This window comes from Protopterus annectens, chromosome 5.part0 (genome assembly GCF_019279795.1).
Source record: "Protopterus annectens isolate FY-2018-M chromosome 5.part0, PAN1.0, whole genome shotgun sequence".
Lineage (NCBI taxonomy): Eukaryota > Metazoa > Chordata > Ceratodontiformes > Protopteridae > Protopterus > Protopterus annectens.
Genome location: NC_056735.1, coordinates 1,642,916,236 through 1,642,943,629, shown reverse-complemented (window position 1 = coordinate 1,642,943,629; position 27,394 = coordinate 1,642,916,236). Strand labels below are relative to the sequence as shown.

The following is a 27,394-nucleotide window of genomic DNA, read 5'->3' as shown; positions in this document are numbered from 1 at the left end:
TTTAAGTTCTGAGTTGGCTGTGCAGGATCCGATTGTTTCGTTGGGTCAGCAGATGAGGAATTTGAGGTAAAGTCCAGGCTGGCCCTTGAGACAAGGTCTTTAGGATTGGGTACCAGTGCTGGCGTGGCCAGTCTGGGGCAATCAGAATCATTTTTGGTTTCTCTTGTCTGACTTTTAGGATTACCTTGGGCAGTAGAGGCAGTGGTGGATAGGCATAAACTGTTAGGCTTTTCCAGCTGAATGATAGAGCATCCACCTTCTATGCTTGTGAGTGATAAGTCCTTGTGCAGAAATATCTGTAGTTGGCAGTTGTAAGGGGAGGCAAATAGATCTATGTCTGGGCATCCCCATTTATTTGTTATCATGCTGAAGACTTGTGGATCTAGTTTCCACTCATGAGGGTCCATGAGGTTTCTGCTTAGATTGTCTGCCAGAGTATTTTTCTTTCCTGGCAGGAATTGTGCCTGCAGATGTACTTGATAGGCCAGTGCTGTGCTCCACAAAGTCATGGCTTGCCTGCAGAGGGGGTAGGAATGTGAACCCCCTTGCTTGTTTATGTACCACATGACTGTAGTATTGTCCGTCTTTAGTAATAGATGTCCTGGATGTAGTAGATCCTTGAAGGCTGTCAGGGCATTCTGTACAGCTAACATCTCTTTTTGATTGATATGAAGATGCATTTGGTCTGTGGGCCACGTGCCCTGTATACATTTTCCTGCCATGTGTGCTTCCCAGGCATAATCCGATGCATCTGTTGTTAGTGTCTGCCTGGCCATGGGTAAAGTGAAAGGCTGTCCCTTGTTGTGGTGACAGGCCAGTGCCTACCATCGAAACTCTTGTTGCAGGCAGGGAATGAGAGTAATTATTGTTTCCAGGTTGTGGCAATGTTGAGTCCAAACACTTTTTAGATACCATTGTAGTTTCCTCATATGCAGTCTTGCATATGGAAATAGCAGGATGCAGGATGCCATGAAGCCCAAAGCCTGCAGAATTTTTCTTGCAGGTAGCTGGGTCTTTGTTGCCATCATTTGAAAGCAATGAGTCAGTTGCCTTTGTTTGTCTGGCGTGAGATAAGCCATCTGGGCAGTTGTATTTAAGCCTGCACCCAGGAATATTATCTCTTGAGAGGGCACTAGTTTTGATTTATTTTCGTTTACTGTGTACCCTAGGCAAGTTAGTAATCTTTTTTACCAACGCCAGATGCTTTAGTAGAATGTCCTTGCTGTCTGCTTGAATAAGGCAGTTGTCCAAGTAAGGATATACTGGTATTCCTTTTTGTCTGCAAAATGCAATTACTGGTGCCAGGCATTTTGTGAAGACCCTGGGCGCAGTAGATAACCCAAAGGGCAGTGCAGAGAATTGGTAATGCATTGAGCCAGCAATGAATCTGAGGTATCTTCTGCAAGATTGTCTGATTGGGACATGCAGGTATGCCTCTCTGAGGTCCAAACTAACTAGTCAAGCCTTTTTGCCCAGCATGGGTAGAAGTTGCTGCAGTGTCAACATTTTGAATTTTGGAACATCCAGGAAAGTATTTAGAGTAGACAGGTCCAGTATTGGTCTCCAAGCTTTGTCCTTTCTGGGTACAAAGAAAAGTCTTGAGTAAAATCCTTGTCCCTGCTCTTGCTGTGGTACTTTTTGAATAGCCCTCATGTCCATGAGAGCAGAAATTTGTTTTTGTGCCTTTGCCCACTGATTGTGTGGCAGGTCTGGCATACATTTTGGCCTTGGTAGGGTGTGAAAGTGGAACCTGTAACTCTGGGAAACAATATTCAGTACCCATTTGTCTTGGGTAATTATGTGCCAATTTTGTGAGAAAAGTGCTAGTTTTCCCCCCTAAGGGTGCCGCCAAAAGGTAAGCGCTTGGCATTGGTAGAGGGAAGTCATTGGGACCGTTTCCTAAAAGGTTGTGATTTGTCTTCTCCGCCTTTGGGGGCTGAGGTACCCCATTGCTTAGGTCTGTATGTGCCCTGTGGCTGAGATCTGCCTCTTGGGCGTCTGTATCTGCCTCTTTGTGGCCTGTCTGACACTGGAAAGGACCAATTTTTTGAAGGCCAGTTCCTGCTAAATCTGGGTGGCTGAACCTGTAAGAAATCGTTTACTGTCTACATTGATTTTGCTTTATCCTCCATTTTCTTTAACATTTCTGCCTTAACATCAAACAAAGTATCATGCTGTAATGGAGCATCCAACAATTTTGCTTTAACATGATCAGGTAAACTTTGTTCTTTTAACCAAGCATGCCTTCGAATGGCAGAACCTGTAACTGCGGCTCTGCAAGAAGCCTCTAATGAATCAAAACCATATTGCAAAGCATGCTTTCCCACTTGTTCAGCTGCATGGAATAGATCCTGCATTTCCTTATTTTCAGGACATTCTGAGCTTGTAAGCATTTTCTGTTTGAGCAAAGACATTAGATAGTGTCGATATTTAAGCATGTGAAATTGGCAATTTAAAGCCCTTACAGCTAAAGTAGCAGAGGTGCAAACTTTTTTCCCCCATCTGTCCAGTACTCTAGAATCCCTATCAGAGGGAACAGGATTTTTTGCAGTGGAAGCCTTGACCCCTTTGGGACCCTGAGAAATTGTTTCGGGGTCAGCGGCAGGGTTTTTATAAAGAAATTTATATGAATCTGGAACCCTGTAGTACCTATCTGGCTTAACTGGTGCAGGGGGTAAAGAATCAGGAGGCAAACTGGATTCAGAGAAAACATCATCAAAAATATCTAGTACAGGGGGAATAGCAAGGGGCCTGTGCTGAGGCAGTAAAAGAAAATCTCTGAGCCTTTTCTTGGATTCTGAATAATCCTGGCTCTCCCAATGGAAATGCTCCCTCATGGTGTACAGGGTTTCCCCAAAACAGTAATCCTCAGGAGGAGAGGCTGAAGGGATAGATTCTTCAGTGTCAGAATCCTCATAGGGAGGAAAGGAATATCCCTGTTCTGAAGAGGAATCAGAGGAAATAGAAACCTGGTCAGAGGAATCATAGTCAGTATCTTGCCTAGGCCTTTTATCAGGAGGGGGATGGGAACCCCTGATCAGAGTAATTAGGTCCTCGGCCATTTTAAGCATCTGTTTCTTTGGCATAGATGACTGTCCAGGTGAATGCTGTACTTGTTTCTTTGTCTTTATAGATGTTTTAGACTTTGCCTTGGCTGCTGAAGTAGTCTTGATAGTAAGCTGTGTAGGTCTGAAAACACCCTCAGAAGCCAATGCCTACTCAGCGGTTCCGGACCCATCTGAGGGAATAGTTTCCGTAGGTCCAATACCTTGAGTATCCAGAGGCCTAGTTGTCTCCACGTGGGAGTCGGAGGTGGCCTGTGGCTCTGAGGTAGCGGGTGTCAGGGGCTGCGAAAGCACCTCACTGAGAACTGGCGAACCGGCGACTGGCCTAGAAGAGGCTTCGTCTTCGGTTTTGGACCTCGGATGCCTGTCCTTTTCTTTGTCCTTGCGCTTTTTATGAATTCCGGTCGTCGGTTGTTCCGACGGCATTATATAGTTAAACCTTCGGCCAAAGTAATGTAAAGCAAAATCGAACTGATGCTTAATAGTGCATTGGTTGAATCTAGCGCAAAATGGACAACTAGCAACATCGTGGTCGGGGCCTAGGCAAGGAATACAGTAAGAATGAAAACCCTTATGGAGGTATTTGCTTCCCACAAGAAATACAATTGTTAACTTTTACTGACATCGGTCTGGAGCAAGAAAAAGTTTCCCCAACTGGGTACTTAGCTTTATTGAAGACTTCGGATCTGAAATTCAATTTTGAAAATCTCAGGAGTCGGCCGACCGGCACTTGCGAACTGCTTTTGCTTCGGGCACTGCACGGCAAGAAAGACTGGAGAAAATGGCGTTGGCTGCATCTTTTATACCCCTGGCGCACTGACGTCAGGGAAGAGGTGACAGCAACCGACGCCGGACCAGGACTTTGGAATTCAGGCCGATTGCGGGTAGCCTGACAGCAGGATAACCCCAAGTGTAATGACTGCAACAGTGAAACACGATGAACATCGAACAGGCAGGGTAGTTCGTTTATATACTTTATTACACAGAAACACATCAGGGTGGACAGCAGCATTACAAAATATAAAACTAATTAGTTGACAGATTACACAGACATACATGCTTACATCTCAAACAGCTTACTACAAAAATAGCAGTCAGGCTCGCACATGCTCAATATTTATACACTTATGCAAGTCCCAAGAAAGCTTCTTAAAGACTTACATACATATTGATCTACACCTATAATCTTTAAGGATTTCTTTAAACCAAACCAACATTGCTGTATCTGTGGACAGTCTCTAGGCTCATTGTTATGCCTGTGTCAAAATAGCATTTCTGAAGTGTAATAAAGATAAATGTAATACAATATTTATAAATAAACTGCTGTGGTATACCCATGGTATATAAATATTATATAACAAAGGAAAATAAGCTTGCTATCCTTAGGAATAAATAGAGAACATCAGGTTCCAAAAGAGAACTCAAGAAAATAAAATAAGTCAATTCCATTAAGGGTAGCCAGCTGAGTGACAACGGGATAAAACCTTCACTACCACCCATATGACACAAGTTCAATTCAGGGCTCAGACTCTTGATGGAGCTGGCAGGGAAGATGGGTGTGTCCATCTTGGGGAAGGGCAGTACAGCCAATCACAGGCTGTAGAGATACTTGGAAGATGGGAGTGAGAGTTTTAGGATAGTAGATTTCTGTAAGCAAATGCATTTGCACAGGGGAAGGTGCTGTGTACTCCCACTGTAATGCAAGTCACACATCCTTTCACCTAGAGGAAGGGTTACGCAAAATAAGACATCCTCACTGCCAAGATGTCCAGGGGGCAATGGTTTCATGCCAGGGATTAAAACTAAATGTCAAGAAATGTATAATAGTATCCTTTGGAAAGTCAGCCATTCCTGGTAAAAATCACATCCCTAAGTCAACCCAGTCATCAGGGACTTGGGGACTCATGTAGACAGAAATCTACTCCTTGAGTATTGTGCGTCTACAGTAGTGAGAAAATCATTTTGTGTTGTGCAACTTATTAACAAAGGTATGGCATCTAGGTCCAAGGAGGTCATTGTCTCACTGTATTTGGCATTCATCAAATCTATCCTTGAGTATAACAATCTCGTTGGTAAGTCCCTTACCAGGCATATCCAACAACTGGAACATCCACAGAGGTCCCCCACTAAAAAACACAGGATGTAAATAACATATCCTATGCAGACCACGTCAAAGTCATATCCCTGCATTCTGTCTCCTACAGAGTGTTAGGGAAGATCTATACCTGGCTTAAAAGGCATCATTGGACCCTACTTTGATATCCACAAAATAAACAGCACTATAATTACCAATTCTAAAGACTTAAACCTTGTCTGTGATATAAACAGGGCCTGCTAGAGAGAGAGGTATGTATTCCAGAGAGTATTTAGTCTGTGGAACAGTTTCCCCATGTGAAGCAGAGCTCACCCCTAACCCAATTCAACTGGAACTTGGATAACTGGATGGGAAACAGGAAATTCATCCCTTGTTGGCACCCATGTTTCTAATGAACACAGGCAGCCTGTAAATAGTTCATCTCCCAGGCCACTGCTTACACTTACAACGGTCAGAGATTTGGGCTGCATGGCTAGGCTTAAAAAGGCCTCAGTGGTCATTAGCCTAGTACACGGGTCCGCAACCTTCACTATTAAAAGAGCCACTTTGGCCCCTCTCCCTCCAAATAAAATTCATCTGGAGCCACAAAACCTATTCAACCCCTAAAATGAAGATAACACAACATATAAAGTTTTATATATAGTTATTATACTATATATAAAAGAACTATGTTTATAAGAGCAATATTTAAAATCCATCCCTTTTTTGTTTCTTTGTTGGGATTTATATTGGGATTGCTCAGTCACTCTCAGTGTGTGTGTGTGTGTGTGTGTGTGTGTGTGTGTGTGTGTGTGTGTGTGTGTGTGTGTGTGTGTGTGTGTGTGTGTGTGTGTGTGTGTGTGTGTGTGTGTGTGTGTGTGTGTGTGTGTGTGTGTATCATACCTCTCAACCTCTTGCAAGAAATCTGGACAAAGCCATAAATAATGGGAGGACAAAGGCCCTAAAATAGGGGCACTTTAAATATTGCTCTTAAAAACATAGAATGTTGAGAAAATAACAGGTTTTGCATTACCATGAAATTTCTGAAGTCTGAAACTCAAATGTCTGTCTATATTTTCTGACTTCAGCCCTCAATAATTTGCCAGAAAACCACAATTTTATGAGAAACAGACAAAAATATGAGGCAAAAATCAGGGCATCCTGCAAAAATATGTACAGTTGCGAGGTAACTGTGTGTGTGGAAAATGCATGTTAACAGAAACTGTTATTCAAGCAGGTTTCAAGTTTTTAACAGCAATATTTACAATCCATCAATATTTTTCTTCCTTTCTTCCCCCTTTATTTGTGGATCTGTCCAGATTTCTTGTGGTAAGAGTTTCTGAGGTATAGTGGAGAGGTACAGAAACCTTTCAGGAGATGTTGCTGCTGCCAGGGGATCGCTCGATCGCTCTCAATGTGTGTGGAATGCATGGTAACAGAAATCATGTTATTCTGGCAAGGTTCTAAGTTTATAAGAGCAATATTTAAAATCTGTCACTCGATCACTCTCATTGTGTGTGTGTGCATCGTGCGGCAGAGTGGCCATTATTTTTCAAAGCTACAGGAAGGCACAGCAGAAGGGTGGAAGACCCGCATGCGGCTCCAGAGCTGCAGGTTGCAGACCCCTGGCCAAGTACATATCTATGAACAATTGTGATCATCCCTCTTCATACGGGGTTCCTACTACTGATCCTAACAATTACGTATCAATAAGCCTAACTAGCACTGTCTTGTAAGATAACAGAACATGTCATTATTGACAACTTAAAAAAAAAAAAAAAGTTATTGGCACCTTAAAATCCATTTTTCCTAACCAGTATGGCTTTGTGAGGGGCAGTTCCTGCTTGCTTAACCTAGTTAATGTATTTGAAAAATCACTAAAGCCTTAGATGAGAGTAAAACTGTACATACAGCATACTCTTATCTTAGCCGAGGGCTTTGTTAAGCATGCATGAGTGTGGAATAGTAGCAAACTAACCAAAATAAATGTAAATCTGTCCAATATCCATTGGGTAGCTAACTGGCTTAGAGGCAGGGCCCATCAAATCAAGACTGGAGGCACTCTCAACAAATGGATAGTCGCCAGTGGTGTCCTACAGGGCTCTGTGCTGGGGCTGCTACTATTTGGAATCCATTTCTCTTATGTCCGCACTGATGCCATCTCTGGATGGCCAAGCTTGCAGATGACTGTTCAAAGGACTCTCCAAATCCTTCAAGAGGGTTTGCTAGGACCAGGACCACTGTCTAAGACTAAATGCAAAAAAGTGTAGTACTATGTCATCTAGAAAGCATGGGTACCCTAGTACCTACCAGATAGTAGACACGCCAGTTAATCTCTGACGTTTACTAGGGAACTGGACACTTGCATTGATAAGCTCTCCTTCAGTCACAATATTTCTATGGCTGTTAGGAAATCCCTCCACTTAGCTCAGCTGATTGTCAAGAGAACACATTTCTAGATCCAGAGATGATAATCATCACCCTTTAACTTGTCTCTTATTAGGCCCATATCGAAACAAAATGTTCCCTTCCAAATGTACCTCATCAAAAACTTAATCTAAACTTAAAAACCCAAATGTTTCCTCACTAAGAAAATCAAAGGCCTAAGCTCGACACAGAAATCCTTAAAACCTGATATATATTTGGTCTTATACAGGTGCCTGTGGGATGAACTCTGCCTAGTCTGTGACCCTGTCCTGTACAACCTTTATACACATTCATTAAACATGCAACACCACACACCTAAACCAGAGACCTAAACTTTTATCATAATATAAACTGACCATCCTGGCTGGAGAGATCCTTCTGAGAATTGCCCTCCTCTATAACAAACTTCCCATCCATATTAAACAAAGCAGCTCCTTAATCCTTTTTAAAAATTTTCAGGATGAATGGATGGGTAATAGCAAATACACCCCTGAGCTGACCCCTCAAACCCTTATGGAAAGATGGGGGACATGTAGATATTGCTTGGCTAGGCAAACAACCTACCCAAATAAACTGCTTAGTAATAATCTAAATTAAGTATAAATCCCTGTGTCACAAGATGGGTTGCCAACTGGCTTACTGACAGAACCAACACTGTGAAAGTAGCAGACTCCAAATCAGACTTCAGACCAGTGACAAGTGGAGTACCACAGGGGTCAGTCCTGGATCCTCTCCTGTTTGGTATCTACTTCTCTGAAGTATAGGCTAACACAGAAGGTCTTTGGCTAACTAAGTTCGCAGATGACTGCAAACTAGGAGGCATAATCGAAACTCCTAACGATGTGGACATCCTACAAAAGGGCCTCACTGAGATAGATGCCTGGTGTCAAAGCCATGGCCTCAAGCTCAATGCCAAGAAGTGCATTCTCATCCCCTTTGGTAAAAACGATGTACCCATGAACTACCATATAGGAGGTAATCAACTTAACACCGAAAGTGTGATAGACCTTGGGACACAGGTGGACAGTGTCTCTCCTTTGATAATCACATTGCCACAGTGGTCAGGAAATCCTTCTACGTGGAACACCTCATTACAAAAGGTTTCTCATCCAGAAAAAAAGAGGTCATTTTTCCCCTCTACTCATCACTCATTAGACCCATTATAGAGTACAACGCCCCTTTTGGTATGTACCTCACAAGACATCTACAACAACTGGAAAGGTCGCAGAAATACCTCACAAAGAGGATTACTGGCCTTAGACAGGTGCCCTACGCAGACAGTCTCAAAAAACTCCAGCTTTACTCCATCACATATCGCCTACACAGAGGCGATCTCTGCCTAACATACAAAGCTATGTCAAACCCAGAGCTGTTGGACATGCTCCATTTAAAGAAATCTCAATCCCCCTGAGCTACACGCTCTTGGGACCTAAACCTTGTCACCACAATAAACAGGACATGCTGGAGGGATAGATTCCTGTCCCATAGACTTCCCATACTCTGGAACAGACTACAAATGTCAAACAGAGCTCCTCATTAGCACTCTTCAAGAAAAATCTTGATGATTGGATGGGAAATAGGAAATTCACCCTGGGGATCACTACTGTGGCTCTGCTTGACAGGGGCATAGGAAAATAATTTTCCTGGGTGGCAAAAGCCAGGGTACCTTTTTGGCTAGGCTTATATAGGCCCTAGGGCCAATAGCCTAGTACCTACCTATGAACCTATAGGGCCCTACCCCACAGTGGTAAGCAATTTCTAATCCTCATGGAAAAAGCAAACTATCAAAACATTTCTTCAGGGAAGTCATCTATAAGTATGGTGGGAATATGGTCTCAGTCTCCTCTACATATGACAGAGCTACCATCAACAAATGAGTACAGACATCTTTTGCAGGCACCTGGGAGATGGTTTCTTTCTGAATCAAATGTTGATGAAGCCACTGGTTGAAGCAAAAATTGCAGCTGAAGCCCTAGCCTACCCAGTTGCAATCCTGATTAACCGATCTTTATCTGAAAGCTATGTCCCTTCACAATGGAAAATATCCCACATTATCCCCCTCCACAAAAGTGGGCCCTACACAGAATTCACCATCTACTGGCCCATAGCAATTCTGTCTCCTCTATCAAAAATACTTGAGAGATGAATTCACTCTCAAGTTCTAAACTACCTCTTTACCACAACATGGTTTCCAACCATACCACAGCACAACCACTGTCTTACTTGCTTTCAGTAATACAATCCTTCAACATAAAAACAATAATTATTTCACCTCTGCAACTTTCCTAGACCTATCTAAAGCATTCAACATGGTCTCATAAAAAAACTCATCACTGTCCTCAATACTCTATCCTTTTCTCAATCTGTCACAAACTGGATCCAGACCTACCTGACTGACCGCCATCAATCCGTTATTTGGCATAACTCCCTGTCTCAATTGGTGGTCCCCAAGGATCCATCCTTGGACCCTTAGTCTTCTCCATGTTCACTAATAATCTAGCCTCTGCTACCAAACAGGCCACTCTCATACAGTATGCAGATGATTCCACCATCATTTGCTCAGCCTACTCCCTACCTGAACTTCAAAAGACCACACACAGGAAACATTTTCCTCAGTTGAAACTTGGCTTTCAGATGCACAATTAATACTTAACCCAAACAAAACAAAACTCCTCATCTTCCAACCCACCAAACACAATCTAAACACCCACCAATTTAATATTAAAACCAATGACAACACCATTATCCCCCTAACAGACCACACCAAACTACTTGGAGTTGAAATTGACAATAACCTTAAGTTTGACATCTGCATCTCGTTAATCATAAAAAAGTACACAAAAACTAGGAGCTTTATACAGAAATAAGCAATTCCTCACCAAAACAGCCAAGATTTCAGTTGCAAATAGCCACCTTTTATCTCCACCCTACTTTACGGCTCTCCAATATTTACCAACCTAAGGCAAAGTGAGTTAGGTAAACTCGAAGCTTGCTACAACAAAATAGCAAGGTTTGCCACTGGCGCAAACTACCGTAGCCACCACTGCACCTCAATTACTGAACTAGGCTGGCTAGAACTCCCTCACCTCCTTCAATGGTATCAACTCTCACTCACCCACAAACTACTAAATCATCCTCTAAAAGTCCACTTCCTCGAAAATCTACTCCAACCCTATCATACCACCAGACCACTACACTCCAGCAACAAAAATCATTTACAGTAACTAGAACCAGGAACTCTGCTGAAGAAGCTCTCTTCTACGCCATAGCAAAATTATGGAATACCCTTCCTCACACTATAACTTCTGTGTCATCATGCACTAACTTCAAGGCTGCTCTAAAATCTCATCTAAAAGAGCACTGGGCATGTCCCTGTAACAAACCTCAACATCTCTACCCCAACCTCTCTAACCCCTTTCTTCCACCTCTCTAACTACCTTCGGATTGCAGCCAAATACATTGCTTGTAAACCTATATCTCAGCTGTAATCTTAGCCACTGTTACTTAAGGGTAATAGCTGCTAGCTCAGCTATTAAAATACTTGCTAGTCTTTATGGCACCAATGATATAAGTGTTGTACCATTTAGCTAAATACTTAATTTCATTTTGAACTGTAACGGTTTACTATTGTTAAACAAAACCTACCTATACTTCTTGTAACTTGTAATTAATTGTTTTTATTATGGAGCTTTTCTCCCTGGGCCCCCGCTGAAAAAGGGCCTGTGTCTAGTCGGACTTTCCCAGTCAACAAATGTAAATAAAAATAAATAATAATAAATCTACTGGTCATTTTCTCTTTATTTACTAGAACACCAGAAGCCAATATTTTACCCACGGAAGAGACTGCCTGTGCAAATGATTCTTACTTTTTCTGGTAAAAATATGATTTTACATCCCTAGCCCTAAATGCAAAGTTTTCTCCTTAAAAGTAGTTCAGTCTTCATTGGGGAAGATGTTATGTCCTTCACACAAGTAGAACAACAACTGGAAATAAATTATTCTGCAAGCACATTTGTTAGAGCATTTTTCCAGGGACTGTATGTACCTTCACAATTTGGTCAACTCTAACTCAATACAACTCTACTTCATTTCAATAAAGAAAGTCCAAACCAGAAAATGTCCTACTAAATGAATAGTACAGATCACAAACTGGGTACTTCCTATCTGTTACTCTGGAATTCACCTGGAAGCTACCCAACTGGATGCTTTGATAAACCAAAGGGCTAAAGAGCTACCACTTTGGTCCTGACCCTAAAAGAGTTTAGTGAATGTGGATATGGCTGAAAAGCTAAGAAGCTAGCTGGAATCCAGGTGTGACATATCGCAACACACACACAAGTGCATGTTTACAAGGCGTGTAAGTTCAAACTAGGAAATGAACTAACAACAGAAAGGGTTGCTTTCTGTAATTTGCTTTAGGGATTCCTGGTTCCAGATAAATTTACTGGATGGAGTTTTAATACGGAAAAAAATCCCTGCCTAAGAAGAATGTGTTTCTGCCTTAGAGGAACTTGGAACTTACCAGGATGTGTTTCAGCTTGGTAAAATTTAGAAACACAGAATTTTTGTACCTTTGACAGAGATCTTTAAGGAGGGAACAGGTTCTTGCTAACCTGAAGAAGGTAAATCTGTTTTAATGCTACTGTGCATTCTGTTTTACTTATTTTACATATGGGATATTTGGTATATAAATCTTAACATTAATTGTAGCATCTAAAAACTAATTTATGCAGTATGCATAGTTTCTTGAATGGTTTGTGTTGAATTCATTCATACCTCTTTAAGAGCAAACCAAACATTTTGGGGTCTCGGTGATTTCATGGTTGCTGATTGGTAGAGGAATATGATGTGCTGTATTCAACTTCTAGCTTTCAAAAATCTTTTTATCTGATGAAGTTTCGTACTACGAGAGGAAAGCGCTTATTTTTGAGAGCTTTTTTATTTGTTCTCAGATTTTACAGATTTTTATCTTTGGGATTTATTAAAGCATTAAATTATTTTGTGGTGTGAGTCCTCAAGTTCGGTGTCATGATTTTTATCTCTTGTTGTGTTTCCTGCTTTGGTTTTGGATTTGTGTTTATCCTGGGAAGTACTCCAAGTTTTTATCTTCCCTGGGCATGACCTCTCATGAGTCTCTTGGCCATTGAAAAGGAAAATGTGTAAACTTGACCTCTTTATAGTCAAGGGGTGGTAGGGAGAGGTTGAACTTGGGAAATCATCACTGGGATAAACTTATTTCTCGGAGGTGATTAATTCCTGGTCTCTTTATCCTTTCCCTTTTCAATGTACTCTGGAACTAGCCTGGGATCATGCAAGAGACCTATCCTGCCGATTCCTGCACTACACACTAAACTGCCATCATTTCACAAGAAACAAGGCAGACTAGGAGTTTCTCTCCATCTTCAGAAGACATAGCTGAAATGCTGTCATTTACGGCATCCAGTATTTCTCCCACAAAGTACAAGCAAAACCTGTGCTGGTGATACCATAAACATTACAATGGCTTGCATTTCTCACGCTAAGAACCCAAGACCCTTTCTATGAAGAATATCAAGATCAAAAGCTAAACTGTGCAAGTCACAGTAAAAAAGGGCAGGCATGGGGCCTATGTCTGCACTTTTGGCTACAGAGATTGTGAACTTAATAGGCATTTGTACATTATGTTCGGACCTATTCAGCTATGGTAGATTTTACACCTGAAGAAACAGGGAAGACAATGTAGAAAGTAGAAGTTGGAGTTGCTAAAGTCATAGAAAAACAGCAGCAAGTAAAGCAGTTCTGAAGAGGCCTCCAAGGAGATGCTAAGTCAGGCCACAAAGAACTACAGCTTGTTTCAAACACAGGCAGGAAGTGAGCATGCCTCTATGAACAGAAGCAAGAGAGAAATCTGAACAGCCTATGCAAAGAGGAGGACTACTGACATCATATCAACAAATATTTATGTCTGACTTAAGAAAGTATCGGGTGGCACACTGGTGCAGTGATTGCTGTTGCTGTTATGCAGCACTTAGTTCTCCAGTTCAGTTTTCATCTGGGGTGCCTTTTGTGTCAGTCATTGTGTCTGAAAGTATTTTCACTAGGTGCTCTGGTTTCCTCACACATCTCAAAAACATGTCATAGTGACGGGACAATTCTACAAAGTGTCTCACTTATGTGTGCCCTTCAAAACACAGGCATTGTCTTTGTGATTATTTTCCCTGCCTCTGAGTGCCAGGATAAGTTGCTATTTCTACGCAATCCCAACCTGGACAAGGCAAGTAAATGGAGAATGCATTTATGCACTTTTACATTTAATAAAAAGTGTGGTCCTGGAATTAACTAATGGGGCAAATGACAGATTGTAGGCCAATAGTTCGGTGGGTGAAAGAGGGCCTAGTTCAGTGGATATTTGGCCTTTATATCACTGCTTTTTATGCTTACATATATGTCCATAAGTTCTCCTGATATGTGCAGACTTGATGAAGTAAAACATCAGATTCTACGGTTATGTTATGACTGATGACAGAGTTCTCATATGATCACAGTGTACCACTCAGGAAAGAAAAATGCAAAGTAACCAACCTGAAGAATGATGAAGGGAGGGGAGAAGGGAAAAAAGGAGCACACAGAAGGTATGCTACCAAAACGAATTAACTGTCTGGATATGCTGTAAATAAACTGCAGCTCTTGAATAAGGAACAGAACTGCTGATGCAATCGAGAGGCTTCCTGACCCATGATTCCACAAATCTTTGTATGGAATATCAGGAATGCTGAGTAGTTGGGCAGTTGGAAGATTTAACTGCTGGAACCAAGTTTTCATTGAACAGCTACATTTCATAAACTTGTAACCCTAGTCATATTTCTCAGCACAAATTATGGAAGCTATGGGAAACCCTGGGTTTTACTTAAATGGAATGTCTTCCAGTCATACTCCTACAAAACCTGTTACATTCAAAAGGAACGTCTATCAATATACTGCATATACCTGCATTAAGGATGGAAATATGGTGTTATTTCCAACAGTAAGAGGCCACTGCCAAAGCCACAGACCTTGTGATTGGAAGCCAACTGATAAACTTAACGAAATATCCTAAATGGGACGGGATACATACACTGCTCACATAAATGAGTTATAACACTATGTCTCCTATTTTATCAGTGTCTGATGTGGAGGCACAATTATACTTCATTTTAAATGTTTTATTTATTTATTTTTGTATTTTAATTCATCAAATTTTCAGCTTTCACTTAATTCAATCCTTTCAAAATGTATTGCTAAGAATCTGTAACTTGTGGCTCTGATAAGTCCATACTGACAGGATATGGTGGTGAATGTCAGTGGGAGTGGCTTAGCAGGTAGCGCACTCACCTCTGTGATGAGCTGTGGGTTCTACTTCCACACTAAGCACTTGGATTCATTTTCCAGTACTGGTACAGCAGTGCAATACAACAGGAGTAATGTACTTCTCAAGTTCCATCCTTCAGTTAAGATGTTAAACCAAAGTCACCCCTCTATCTTCATGAAAGTAGAATTGCCATAGTTTTGTAAACCTAAGTAAACTCATGGGTTACATTACATTTTGAAGTGTTTGCTTTTTTAAATTATTAAAACATTTGTTTGGCTTATTTTATTCACTAGTTATTCTTACATTTAGTTGCAATACATCCTGCATTGGCAGGCAACCCATAATTTGTTGCTGTGCATCAACATAGTGTGCATGTGTAGAATAACAGTGAGCACATGGAATAAGTAAGGATCATATGTTCATAGGTGTGCACTAGGCTAACGGCCCTGGAGCCTTTATAAGCCTAGCCCATAAGATTACCCCGGCATCGTGCTACCCGACCTTAGTTCCCAGTGCCTCTGTCGAGTACAGCCAATGGAGTGATCCCCAGGGTGAATTTTCTATTTCCCATCCACTCATCAAGATTTCTCTTGATGAGGACCAGTATGGTGCTCTGCTTGACATGTATGGGAAGTCTTTTCCATAACATGGGCAGTCTCCGGGTTATGAACCTGTCCCTTCAGCATGTTCTGCTGATTGTGGTAATGAGGTTGAGGTCTCTGGAGCATGTGGTGCGCAGGGATTGCGATTTCTTTAGATGTAGCATTTCTAACAGAACTGGGTCAGACATGGCTTTGTAAGTCAAGCAGAAATCGCCTCTAAGTAGGCGATATGAGACAGAGTTTAGCTGGAGTTTTTTGAGTCTGTCCATATAGGACAAGTGTTTAAGGCCTAGGATCCTCTTTGTGACATACCTTTGTAGCCTCTCTAGTTGTTGCAGGTGTCTAGTGAGGTACATGCCAAATGGGGCATTGTCCTCAATGATTGGCCTAATGAGGGAAGAGTAGATGGAGACAATGACCTCTTTCGTCCTGGATGCAAAACCCTTAGTAATGAGATGTGCCACACAGAAGGACTTTCTGACCACAGTGACAATGTGGTGGTCAAAAGAGAGGTTGCTGTCAAACCTGTGTTCCCAGATCTCTTACAATGCATTCTGTGTTCAGTGGACTACCATTGATGTGGTAATTCAAGGGAACTGGGTTTTTCCTAAGGGGGATGAGGACACATTTTTTTGGCATTGAGCCTAAGACCATGGTTCTGACACCAGCCATTGGTCTCAGTGAGGCCTTTCTGTAGGATGTCAACATCACTTGGGGAGTTAATAATAGCTCCCAACTTGCAATTGTCTGTGCACTTTGTCAGCCAGAGTCCCTTTGTGTTGGCCTAGACTTCAGAGAAGTAGATACCAAACAGGAGACAATCTAGGACCGAACCCTGTGGGACTCCACTCGTGACTGGTCAGCAGTCTGACTTGGAGTCAGTTACTTTCACACTGTGGCTTCTATCTGCCAGTTTGCAACCCACCTAGTGATATAGGGGTTGATGCATAACTTAGTGAGTTTTTCTAGGATTCCTGAGTGGGGAATGGTTTCAAAGGCCTTGGCCAGATCAAGGTAGGCTGTATGAACCACCTTGCCTTCATCCACACCTCTGGTGACTGACTCAAAGAAGTCGACCATGTTGAGCACGCATGATCTACCCTTCACAAAACCAAACTGTGTAGGATCCAGAGTTTGGAGATTCCCTATACCCTTGTTTTTTAGGTCCATGATGATGCATTCCATAGCTTTGGATATCAGACTCGTCAGGCTAATGGGGCGATAGTTCCCAGAGTCTGTCGTCACTCCTCCTTTGTGGAGAAGGACGACTGTAGCAGTGTGCCATTTGGTAGGGACAAAGCCTGAGCTGAGGCTGTGATTGAGCAGGGCACACAGGTAAGGTCCCAGTTCACTCTGTAGTTCATACAGAACACAGCCAGGGATATTGGCAGGTCCCATAGAAGCTGTATTCTTTGTCTTGGACAGTGCTGTTTTAACCTGTGCAGTAGTAATACTGGTTGCCAAGCAATCTACTGGTACTGTGAATGGTCCTGGGGGGGGGGGGTAAAGTTGGCAATGAATCTGTCGGCCAGTATATTGGCAATATCTGTTGGCTCGGTATAGGACTTAAAAACAAACACTGCCATGGCTGGAAATCACTTCTTCAAAGTTTTTATTCACAATTACAAACGATTGAGCGCTTTCTTCCCTCCATTAAGGGATTTCATCAGAATCTACATTCATTCCCCATTTCCCCATTAAATACTTTATTCAATTAGTGATGTCACTCATTAAAAAATTGATAGGATGTATTTAAAGTACATATTAAAACCATCTTTAAAATCTTTTTGTTAAAAAACATGTTAAATGTAAAAAATACAATTCTCATTTTCATTTAATTATATAAAACCATGTCATTTCATTTCATAAAGTCCACTTTTTTATTTAATAAAGGCTTCATAGAAATAATTTCATTTAAGCCTGGGGTTAGACTTGCTTGTAATTTAATTTGCCATTTTGTTTCCCTTTCTTCTATATATGTTCTATAGTCCCCACCCCTCGGATTTCTTAATACTTTCTCTAAAATAATAAAATTGAACTCTTTACAATCTTGGGAATCACTAATATGTCTGTATAGGGCATTGTTAGTGTTTTTAGTGCTTATCTGGTATATGTGTTCATATATCATGTCCCTCAGTTTTCTCTCAGTTTTACCTACATAAAAACTGGGACAGGATTTACACATAGCCAAATAAAAGACTCCAGTAGTTTGACAATTCCCTTTCTCATGTTTCACTACATTTTTTAAGTAATTATTAATTTTTATCTTTTCCTCTGTACAGATATAATTACACTGTGAACAGTTCCCACACTTTGTAGTCCCATGCCTGTTGTTCCTCTTTGTGTGCATTTCAAAATTATTTTTTAAAGATAGGACTTACCATTGTGCAGTAGCTCAGAGCAAATCTAGGTATTGCCATTGAGATTCTTTACATAACTACAGAAGGCCTTGTGGTTGTTTTTATCTGCTGCAATTCTGTTTTCATAGCTAGCTTTAGGGGATTTGATGAGGAATCTCAACCTTTTGTTGAGGCTGAGAAGGGGAGTTTTTCCAGCAATAGATGTTTCTAGGTCAGAAATCTGTCCATATTTACCAACAGTCTCACTGAACTATTGTAACCCCACATCATGGGGGATTACCATGAACAAGCTCTGTACATCACAGGTAACCATCATACTTTCCTAGGTCAATGTCACTTTTCTTAGTTTGTCCAGCAAGTTCCATGAATCTTTCAGAATATGGGGAAAGGCCCTCAGTAAATGTTTTAACTTGTCCACATATTTGGCTAAAGGCTCGGTAATCGAGCCCCTTGCTGCAACAATAGGATGCAGGGGGGTTGTGGAGGTCTGAGTGAATCTTGGGGATTCCAAAACTCCTAGGAATCCCTGGAAAATCTACTCAAATAGTCATACAGACCCTGTAAATGGAATGGTTTAACGAGATTGTTGGTAAATATGGACAGACTTCTGACCTAGAAACATTTACTGTTGGTGACTTTATGGATCTTATTCTTAGTTGTAACATTTTATCATTTGAGAGGGAAGTTTACAAGAAAAACACAGGTGTAGCCATGGTGGCAACCTGTGCCCCTTTACTTGTCAACACAGTGATGTTACAATGGGAACTGAACTTTCTATTTCTTTACTCACTGTACAAGTACTGAAAAGCGTACTATCGATTTTTGGATGATCTTCTGATTATTTGGAAAGGTACTCTTGATCAGTTTGTGGTACTTTATGAGTCCATGCAAACAAGTACTGATTTTCTGTCTTTTACTTACCATCATGACAATCAAAAAATTGTATATTTAAACTTTGAGTTGTGCAAGGGGACAGGCAGTAAGTTTTCTCCCTCAGTATAAAGACAACCTACTTATTGTAATTATTTCCAGTTTTATACTAGTTGTCATGCCATGCTCCAAAAAAAAGAGGCATTGCTAAGAGCCAGTTTATTCAAGTGTCAAGATTTACGTCTGAGGACAATGTCTGTCAGAGTTCAACAACATTACAAGGATGGTTACCGAGAGGAGTTACCCCAACGACCTTCTAGAGCAAGTAAGTCATGAGGTGTGGCTTTGAAGACAAACTAAATTGCACCGGTTATTTTGCATGGACTTGAGGGTGTTAGAGAGTGTAAAGATCCCCTCAACCCACAGACTAACATGGTCATACAATATATTTTGATGTTAAACAAATAGAGAAAATTATTAGAAGAAACTGGTGTATTTTTGAATGTGATGATGTTATTAAGGCACTGTTTGATAAAAGTGTTGGCTTCACTTATATAAACAAATCTAACATGAAAATGTTACTCGAAAAGTCTGGTAGTAAGACCAAAGGAGTGCCAGTTACTGGAAAGTGTGGGTCATGCCACCTTTGTCGATACATTAACACCAACTACACTGGTTTCTTAAGGGGAATGTTGGGACAAACTGACGTTACTAATGTTTGTACTTGTAAGACATCTAGAGTTGTATACATGGGTTCTTGTGAGGCATGTTCAGCATTCTATATAGGCAAAATTAAAAATGCCTTTTCTAAGCATATTTATCAGCACTTGTACAGTATTCAAAAAGGTGATAGTAAAAGTGCACTTGCAAGATACTCTCTGACCTGTGAGGGATTTACAACATGTACCTTTTTTGTATTAGAACAGGTGCAGAGATCTATTTACTGTGGTACACAGAAATATGTTGGCAATTGAAACTTGAAGCTTCAAACTTTCCAGGACTTAATGACAGTGTTTCTGTTATTAGTGAACTAAGGAGAGCTTCTATTGTTTAAGTCTTAGATATACTCCTTTATGGCATTAATTGAAGCTTGTCTTTCATTGGTTGATGCTGGTGGGGGTGAGGGAGGTTCACTCACTATTTTAACTTGCTTTTTAGTTTGGTTTTCCACAGTTGTGAAGAAGTCTGGTTTAGACGAAAGCGCTAAGTGTGGAGTTGTATGCTGTTTATATTAAAGAGTGTTTTGGCTGTCTAACCCGTGATTTTTTGCTTTTTAGTGAATTTTTACCTACTGGTCCTGGTTTCATTCATAGTTTTACTTTGGTACGTTATACATTTCACTAATACAATAATACAGTCTAGGTAGGAATTCAAAGAATAGCAGTACTGTGTTTGAAAGTAAAAAATAAATAAATAAAAAGGCAAGTTAAGTATACATATGCTTAGTAGGGTACACTATTCAAATGCAAAGATAACAGGTTGTGTTTTTTAGCTGCCTTAAGACATCTATTTCCTAACCAGGGTTTGTGCAAGAGCAGCTCCAGGATTCAGACAGGTGTGATTTAAGAAGTTTTTTAAAGTTGGAAGTGTTAGTAGTAGTTCTGATATTTAATGGTAGGGAACACTGCGTTCCAGCTTCTTTTAAGAATATTGGTTACTATTCCCTTAAGTACATGCCTATACAGTTAAATATCTCTGCTTGGATCTCATACTATTGAAAGAAAGTTCAATAGTCCGAATTCACATCTACCGAACACACTTTAGCGAAAGTGCTTTTAACCGAAAAAGCGTTTTCGCTAAAGGCCCTAAAATAAACAAAAAAAATAAATAAAAAAGACATAACTAACATTTACGCAGGGGGGCAAGCACCTCTGCACCCCCACACACCCCCTACTTTTATATTCTCACTCCGAGATCACACTACAGTGGGGAAAAGGGAATATTCCCTTATCCCCACTGTACTCTGGTCTCAGCAACAACCATTCCCCACTGATTTCCCCTATTTTTTATGATACTTTCACGAAAGTGCTTTTTCGGTGAAAAGCACTTTCGCGAATGTATGATCGTCAGTTTCACTTTTGGTGAAATTGCCATACGTGCATAAGTATGAATCCCCTCTGCTTAAATGCATATTTCCAAGTAGTCTGTACAACACCAAGCAAGAACCAAAAGCAGATAAAATTATTTCCAAAACTCTCTTATTAAGACCCTACATGTCTCTAACAACTGCAAATAAGCTTCTTTCACGGAATAACTTTAGAATACTTTTAAATAAATTACTAGTATATGGGTAGGAAATAAATGAAAGTTTTGTCATGTATGTGCTCTGCATTATGCTTGTCACTGCTGTGTTATAATACAGCTGTGTATACTTACCATAAATGTAGATGTTCGAGTGTATTTACTGTTGCAGTCATTACATTTGGGTAATCCTGCTGGCAGGTTGCCCTCAGCCGGCCTGAATTCCAAAGTCTTGGGTCCTGCGTCGGCCGCTATCACCCCTTCCCTGACGTCAGGTTGTCAGGGGTATAAAAGAAGCAAGCGACGCCATTTTCTTCAGTTTTTCTTGCCCCAGATGTCACGTGCCTCCAAAAAGGGTAGACAAACTTTATATATATATATATATATATATATATATATATATATATATATATTCAGAAATACACCAATATAAATTTTACCTTCATCTATAAGCAAATACACCACATAGGTAGTATAAATCAGAGAAGGAAAGATAAGATCCAAATGAAAAAAGGGGGAAGGCGGGTGCGTAACCTGGACTGCAACAGTGAATACACCCCAACCATCTACATTTATGTTAAGTGTACACAACTGTACTATGTCCTTCGTGTTTCACTGTTGCAGTCATTACATTTGGGTAGAGTCCCAAAGCTATGGTTGGGAGGCTGGAACTAGACAGCAGTAGGAGCGGCTATGAGGCCCTGCAGAACTGCAGTGGCAAAGCCTGCCCTGGATTTAGAGTAGAGTGGCAGATGATAATGCTTTGTAAAGTTGTGCGCTGAACTCCAAGTAGCCACCTCTAAAATATTTCTGGTTTGTACTCCCCTGAGGAAGGTTGCAGTTCTGGTGGAATGAGGCCGAATGCCCTTAGGCACTGGTTTGCCACGGTGTAAGTAGCAGAAACGAATGCAGTGGCCTCACCACTTAGAAACAGCCTGCTTTGAGATAGGCTTTCCTTGTGATCCTGCAGCATATGCCACTAGTAATTGCTCTGTTTTCCTGAAAGCTTTGGTTCTGTCCATGTCCAAAGAATGCAGAATTCTCTCTCCCTTGTTCTGTGGATTTGACTAAAAGGTTGGCAGATGGATGGCTTGGTTAAGAGCCACACTGGACACTACTTTAGGCATAAATGTTGGGTTTGTCCTCAGGGAGACCCTGTCTGGATGAAAAATGATGAAAGGTTCCACAGCTATATTGAGCGCCTGTAGCTCTGAAACTCGTCTTGCAGAAGTAATTGCTAAGAGTAGAGCTGTTTTCCAAGATAAAAACTTCATATCAGCAGTAGCAGCTGGCTCAAAAGGAGGCAGGGTGAGCTTTTCCAAGACATAGTTGAGGTCCCATGCAGGTACTGGTAGTCTCCTTGGGGGCCTTAAATTTTTGGCTCCTCTGAGGTACTGCCTTAATAAAGGGTGAGAAAAAAGTGGTGGCTCTGTATTGTAATGAGCCGAAATGGCAGAGGCATGAATTTTAATTGATGAAAAAGATAGGCCTTTGTCCAGCATCTCAGTTAAGTATTGCAAAATCTGAGGAATATTTGGTACCGCTATATCAGTTCCTTGTGCCTGGTTCCAGGCACAGAATCTCTTCCATTTTCCAGCATAAGACTTTCTAGTACTAGGCCTTCTGGCTTCCAGAATGGCATCCATCACAGCTTTACTGAGACGTGTTTTCTGTATGACTACATTATCAGTCATGCTGCCAAGTTTAATGTCCTGAGTTGGCTGTGCATGATCTGATTGTTTTGCTGGGACAGTAGTCAAGGTATTTGAGGTAAGGACCAAGCTGGGTATAGAGATAAGTTTCTTAGTATTGGATACCAGTACTGGCATGGCCAGTCTGGGGCAATCAGTATCATTTTTGGCTTCTCCTGTCTGAATTTTAGGAGCACCTTGGGGAGGAGAGGCAGTGGAGGAAAGGCATATACTGATAGGTTTTTCCAGCTGAAAGACAGGGTGTCCACTTTCCATACTTGTCTGTGATAAATCCTTGTGCAGAATCTTTTTAGTTGGTAACTGAGAGGGGGGAAAATAGATCTATGCCCGGGCATCCCAATTTCCTTGTTATCATGCTGAAGACTTGAGGATCCAGCTTCCACTCGTGGGGATCCTTGAGGTTTCTGCTTAGTTCGTCTGCCACAGTATTTTCCTTTCCTGGCAAGAATTGTGCCTGCAGATGTACTTGGTAAGTCAAAGCTGTGTCCCACAAGGTCATAGCTAGTCTGAAGAGGGGGTAAGAATGTGTGCCCCCCTGCTTGTTTATATACCACATGACCGTGATGTTGTCTGTCTTTATCAGTAGTTATCCCGGATGAAGTAGGTCCTTGAAGGCTGTCAGGGCATTTTGAACAGCTAACATCTCTTTTTGATTGATAAGTAGATGCATTTGGTTTGAGGACCATGTGTCCTGAATGCAACTTCCTGCCATGCGGGCTCCCCAGGCACAGTCTTATTCATCCGTTGCTAGTGTCTGCCTGGCTGGAGGAAATGTAAATGGCTGTCCCTTGTTCTGGTGACAAGCCTTTGCCCACCATCGAAACTCCTGTTGCAGACAGGGAATGAGAGTAATGACTGTTTCCAGGCTGTGGAAATGTTGAGTCCAAACACTTTTTGGGTACCATTGAAGTTTCCTCATATGCAGTCTTGCATATGGAATTAGTAGGATGCAGGATGCCATGAAGCCCAAAGCCTGCAGAATTTTTCTTGCAGATAACTGGGCCTTTGTTGTCAACATTTTGAAATAGGTAGTCAGTTGCCTTTGTCTGGAGTGAGATAAGCCATCTGGGCAGTTGTAGTCAAGCATGCACCCAGGAATGTTATCTCTTGTGAGGGTACTAGTTTTGATTTCTTTTTGTTGACTGTGTACCCTAGGCATGTTAGAAGTCTTTTCACAAATGCCAGATGTTGAAGAAGAATGTCCTTGTTCTCTGCTTGAATGAGACAGTCGTCCAAGTAAGGATATATTTGTATTCCCCTTTGTCTGCAGAATGCAATTACTGGTGCCAGGCACTTTGTAAAGACCCTGGGTGCAGTAGATAAGCCAAAGGGCAGTGCACAGAATTGGTAATGCATTGAACCAACCTTGAATCTTAGGTATCTTCTGCATGATTGTCTGATTGGAACATGCAGGTATGCCTCTTTTAGGTCTAAAGTCACAATCCAAGCATTCTTGCCCAGCATGGGCAGAAACTGCTGCAAAGTCAACATTTGGAATTTTGGAATATCCAGGAAAGTGTTCAGAATAGATAGGTCCAGTATTGGCCTCCAGGCCTTGTCCTTTCTGGGTACCAAGAACAGTCTTGAGTAAAATCCTTGTCCCTGCTCTTGCTCTGGTACTTGTTGAATGGCCCCCATGTCCATGAGGGATGAGACTTGTTTTTGTGCCTCTGCCCAGTGATTTTTTTGCAGATCTGGCCAGCCGTTTGCCTTTGGCAGAGTATGGAAATGGAACTTGTAGCCTTGTGACACTATGTTTAGAACCCACTTGTCCTGGGTTATGATGTGCCAATTTTAAGCAAAAAGTGCAAATTTTCCCCCCTAAGTGTGTTGCCAGAAGATAAGTGCTTGGTGCAGACAGGGGAAGTCACTGGGACTGTTTTCTGCATGTTCGTGATCTATCTTCTCCAACTTTGGAGGTAGAAGCACCCCATTGCTTGGGCCTATAAGAACCTTGCGCCTGGGATCTGCCCCTTTGAGGTCTGTCTGATGCAGGAAAGGACCAATTTTTTGTAGGCCAGTGTTTACTAAACCTAGGTGGCTATACTTTTAAAAAAATTTTGACAGTTTGTATAGATTTAGCTTTGTCCTCCATTAACACCTCTTCTGCCTTAACACCAAACAAAGTATCATGCGGTAAAGGTGCATCTAGTAATTTAACTTTAACATAATCAGGCAGATTTTGTTCCTTTAACCAAGCATGCCTCCTAATTACAGAACCCGTAACTGTGGCCCTGCAGGAGGCCTCCAAAGAATCAAAACCACATTGCAAAGTATGTTTTCCAACTTGCTCTGCTGCATACAATAAATCCTGCATTTCCTTGTTTTCTGCACATTCAGAATTTAACAACATTTTCTGTTTAAGCAATCCCATGACATGTTGCTGATACTTAAGCATATGAAATTGACAGTTTAAGGCCCTTATAGCCAAAGTTGCAGATGTGTAAATCTTTTATCCCCATCTATCCAGTGCCCTTGAATCTCTGTCAGAGGGGGTAGGGTTTTTTGCAGTGGAAGCCTTAACTCCCTTTGGACCATGTGAAATAGTTTCTGGGTCAGCAGCAGGGTTTTTAAAAAGAAATGTATGTGAGTCAGGAACCCTGTAATATCTGTCAGGCTTAACAGGAGCTCGGGGTAAGGAGTCAGGGGTCAGACTAGACTCCGAAAACACAATCTACAATGTCTAACACAGGTGGAATGGCTAGAGGCCTGTGCTGAGGTAGTAAAAGAAAATCCCTGAGCCTCTTTTTAGATTCTGAAAAATCTTGGCTCTCCCAGTGGAAATGCTCCCTCATGGTATGCAAGGTTTCCCCAAAGGAACAGTCCTCAGGAGGAGATGCTGAAGGTATAGATTCTTCAGCATCAGAATCCTCATAGGGGGGAAGAAAATATTCCTGAACAGAAGAGGAATCAGAAGAAATAGAAACCTAATCTGAAGATTCATAGTCAGTGTCTTGCCTAGGCCTCCTATCAGGAGGGGGATGGAAACCCCTGATCACGGTAATCAAGTCTTCGGCCATTTTGAGCATCTGTTTTTGGGGCATAGAGGCCTGTCCACGTGGCTCTTGAGTTTGTTTCCTTGCTTTAGAAGGTGCTTTAGTCTTTGCCTTTGAAGCTGGAGTCGTTTTAATGTAAAGATGTTTAGGTCTGAATACACCCTCAGAAGCCGGTACCTGCTCAGCGGCTCCGGGCCCATCTGAGGAATTAGCGTCTGAGGCTCCAATACCTTGAGTATCCAGCGGCATGGCCGACTCCACGTGGGAGTCGGTAGTGGCCTGCGACTCTAAAGTACCAGGCATCAGGGGCTGCGAAAGTGCCTCACTGAGAACCGGCGAACTGGCAACTGGCTTAGGAGAAGCTTCGTCGTCAGTTTTGGGCCTCGGTTGTTTTTCCTCTATCCTTTTCTTTGTGTTTTTTGTGAACTCCGGTAGTCGCATAGCTACCCGACGACATTTCAGGATAATTAAACCAGCGTCTAAAAATGTTTAAAGCAAAATTATACTGACGCTTAATAGTGCATTGGTTAAATCTAGCACAAAACCGACAACCAGTAACGTTGTGATCAGGGCCTAGGCAAGGAATACACTAAAAATGAAAATCCTTATGAGGTATTTGCTTTCCACAAGAAATACAATTAACTTTCTCTGATATCGGTCTGGAGCAAGAAAAAAGTTTCCCCAATGGAGTACTTAGCTTTATTGAAGACTTCGGATCTGAAACTCAAACACAAAAATCTCAGGAGTCGGCCGACCGGCACTTGCGAACTGCTTTTGCTTTGGGCATCGCACGGCAAGAAAGACTGAAGAAAATGGCGTCGGCTGCTTCTTTTATACCCCTGACGACCTGACGTCAGGGAAGGGGTGACGGCAGCCGACGCAGGACTCAAGACTTTGGAATTCAGGCCGGCTGAGGGCAACCTGCCAGCAGGATTACCCAAATGTAATGACTGCAACAGTGAAACACGAAGAACATCTTTAGTATCTACACCCTTTCAAATGTGAGGAATCCAAAACAAAGGAAAGAAAACTTATTCTCTGAAGATGTGTCACTAATATTTGTTACAATGACAGCAGCCACAACCTCCCTTACCAAATTACGAGTCACTTTCCTACACAGTACTGTATTCAGACCCCTGCAGCCCAAGCAGCTCAGTTATGATTAATTGATCTAAGATGATGCCTAGTCTCCATTCTTTCTTTATGATAAAAATATTGCTACATCCTTTTGTCGTAGCTCACTTGATTTCCTGAAGCCAGATCAAGCCAACCAACCACAGTATTGGCTTCTGTTATCCTGAGGAGGGCAGGACCCTCTAATAATGCAAAAAATAAATGAAACTGTAAATACTTACCATCAATGTGTGCAACTGATATGCTGGCAGCATCAGATTCCTGCCCACCAAGACTGGCCTCAAGCATACTAGCTTCCTGCACCAGTTCAGCTGCCTTATCCGTGTATGGATAGGGGTTACATACCAGCTTGATCAAAACCTGTGACAGAAGAGGAGGCAAGTTAAGCTAAAGCAAATGTTAAATTACAATTATATAATGCAGGAATGTCTAATGAGCACATGTAAGCAACAATTCACAGATGGTCAAATAACTCACTGTTTCATTTTATTTTTGTAAACTCAGACAACCTAAAATCAAGAAAGACTTTGCTTCAAATCTTATATCACCTATCAAAGTACAGGTGTTATTATGTAAATAATGCATT

At 41.5% G+C, this 27,394-nt stretch overlaps 1 protein-coding gene across 1 annotated transcript in view; it reads right to left on the bottom strand.

The window, feature by feature from the left end:
• The window catches only part of URB1 (URB1 ribosome biogenesis homolog), a 1,941,236-nt gene that overhangs the window by 1,113,327 nt on the left and 800,515 nt on the right, over window positions 1-27,394 (bottom strand). The window contains exon 17 of the mRNA XM_044071429.1: window positions 27,030-27,168. Within this exon, the coding sequence (XP_043927364.1) occupies window positions 27,030-27,168 (139 nt within the window). The remainder of the gene's footprint in view (window positions 1-27,029; window positions 27,169-27,394) is intronic.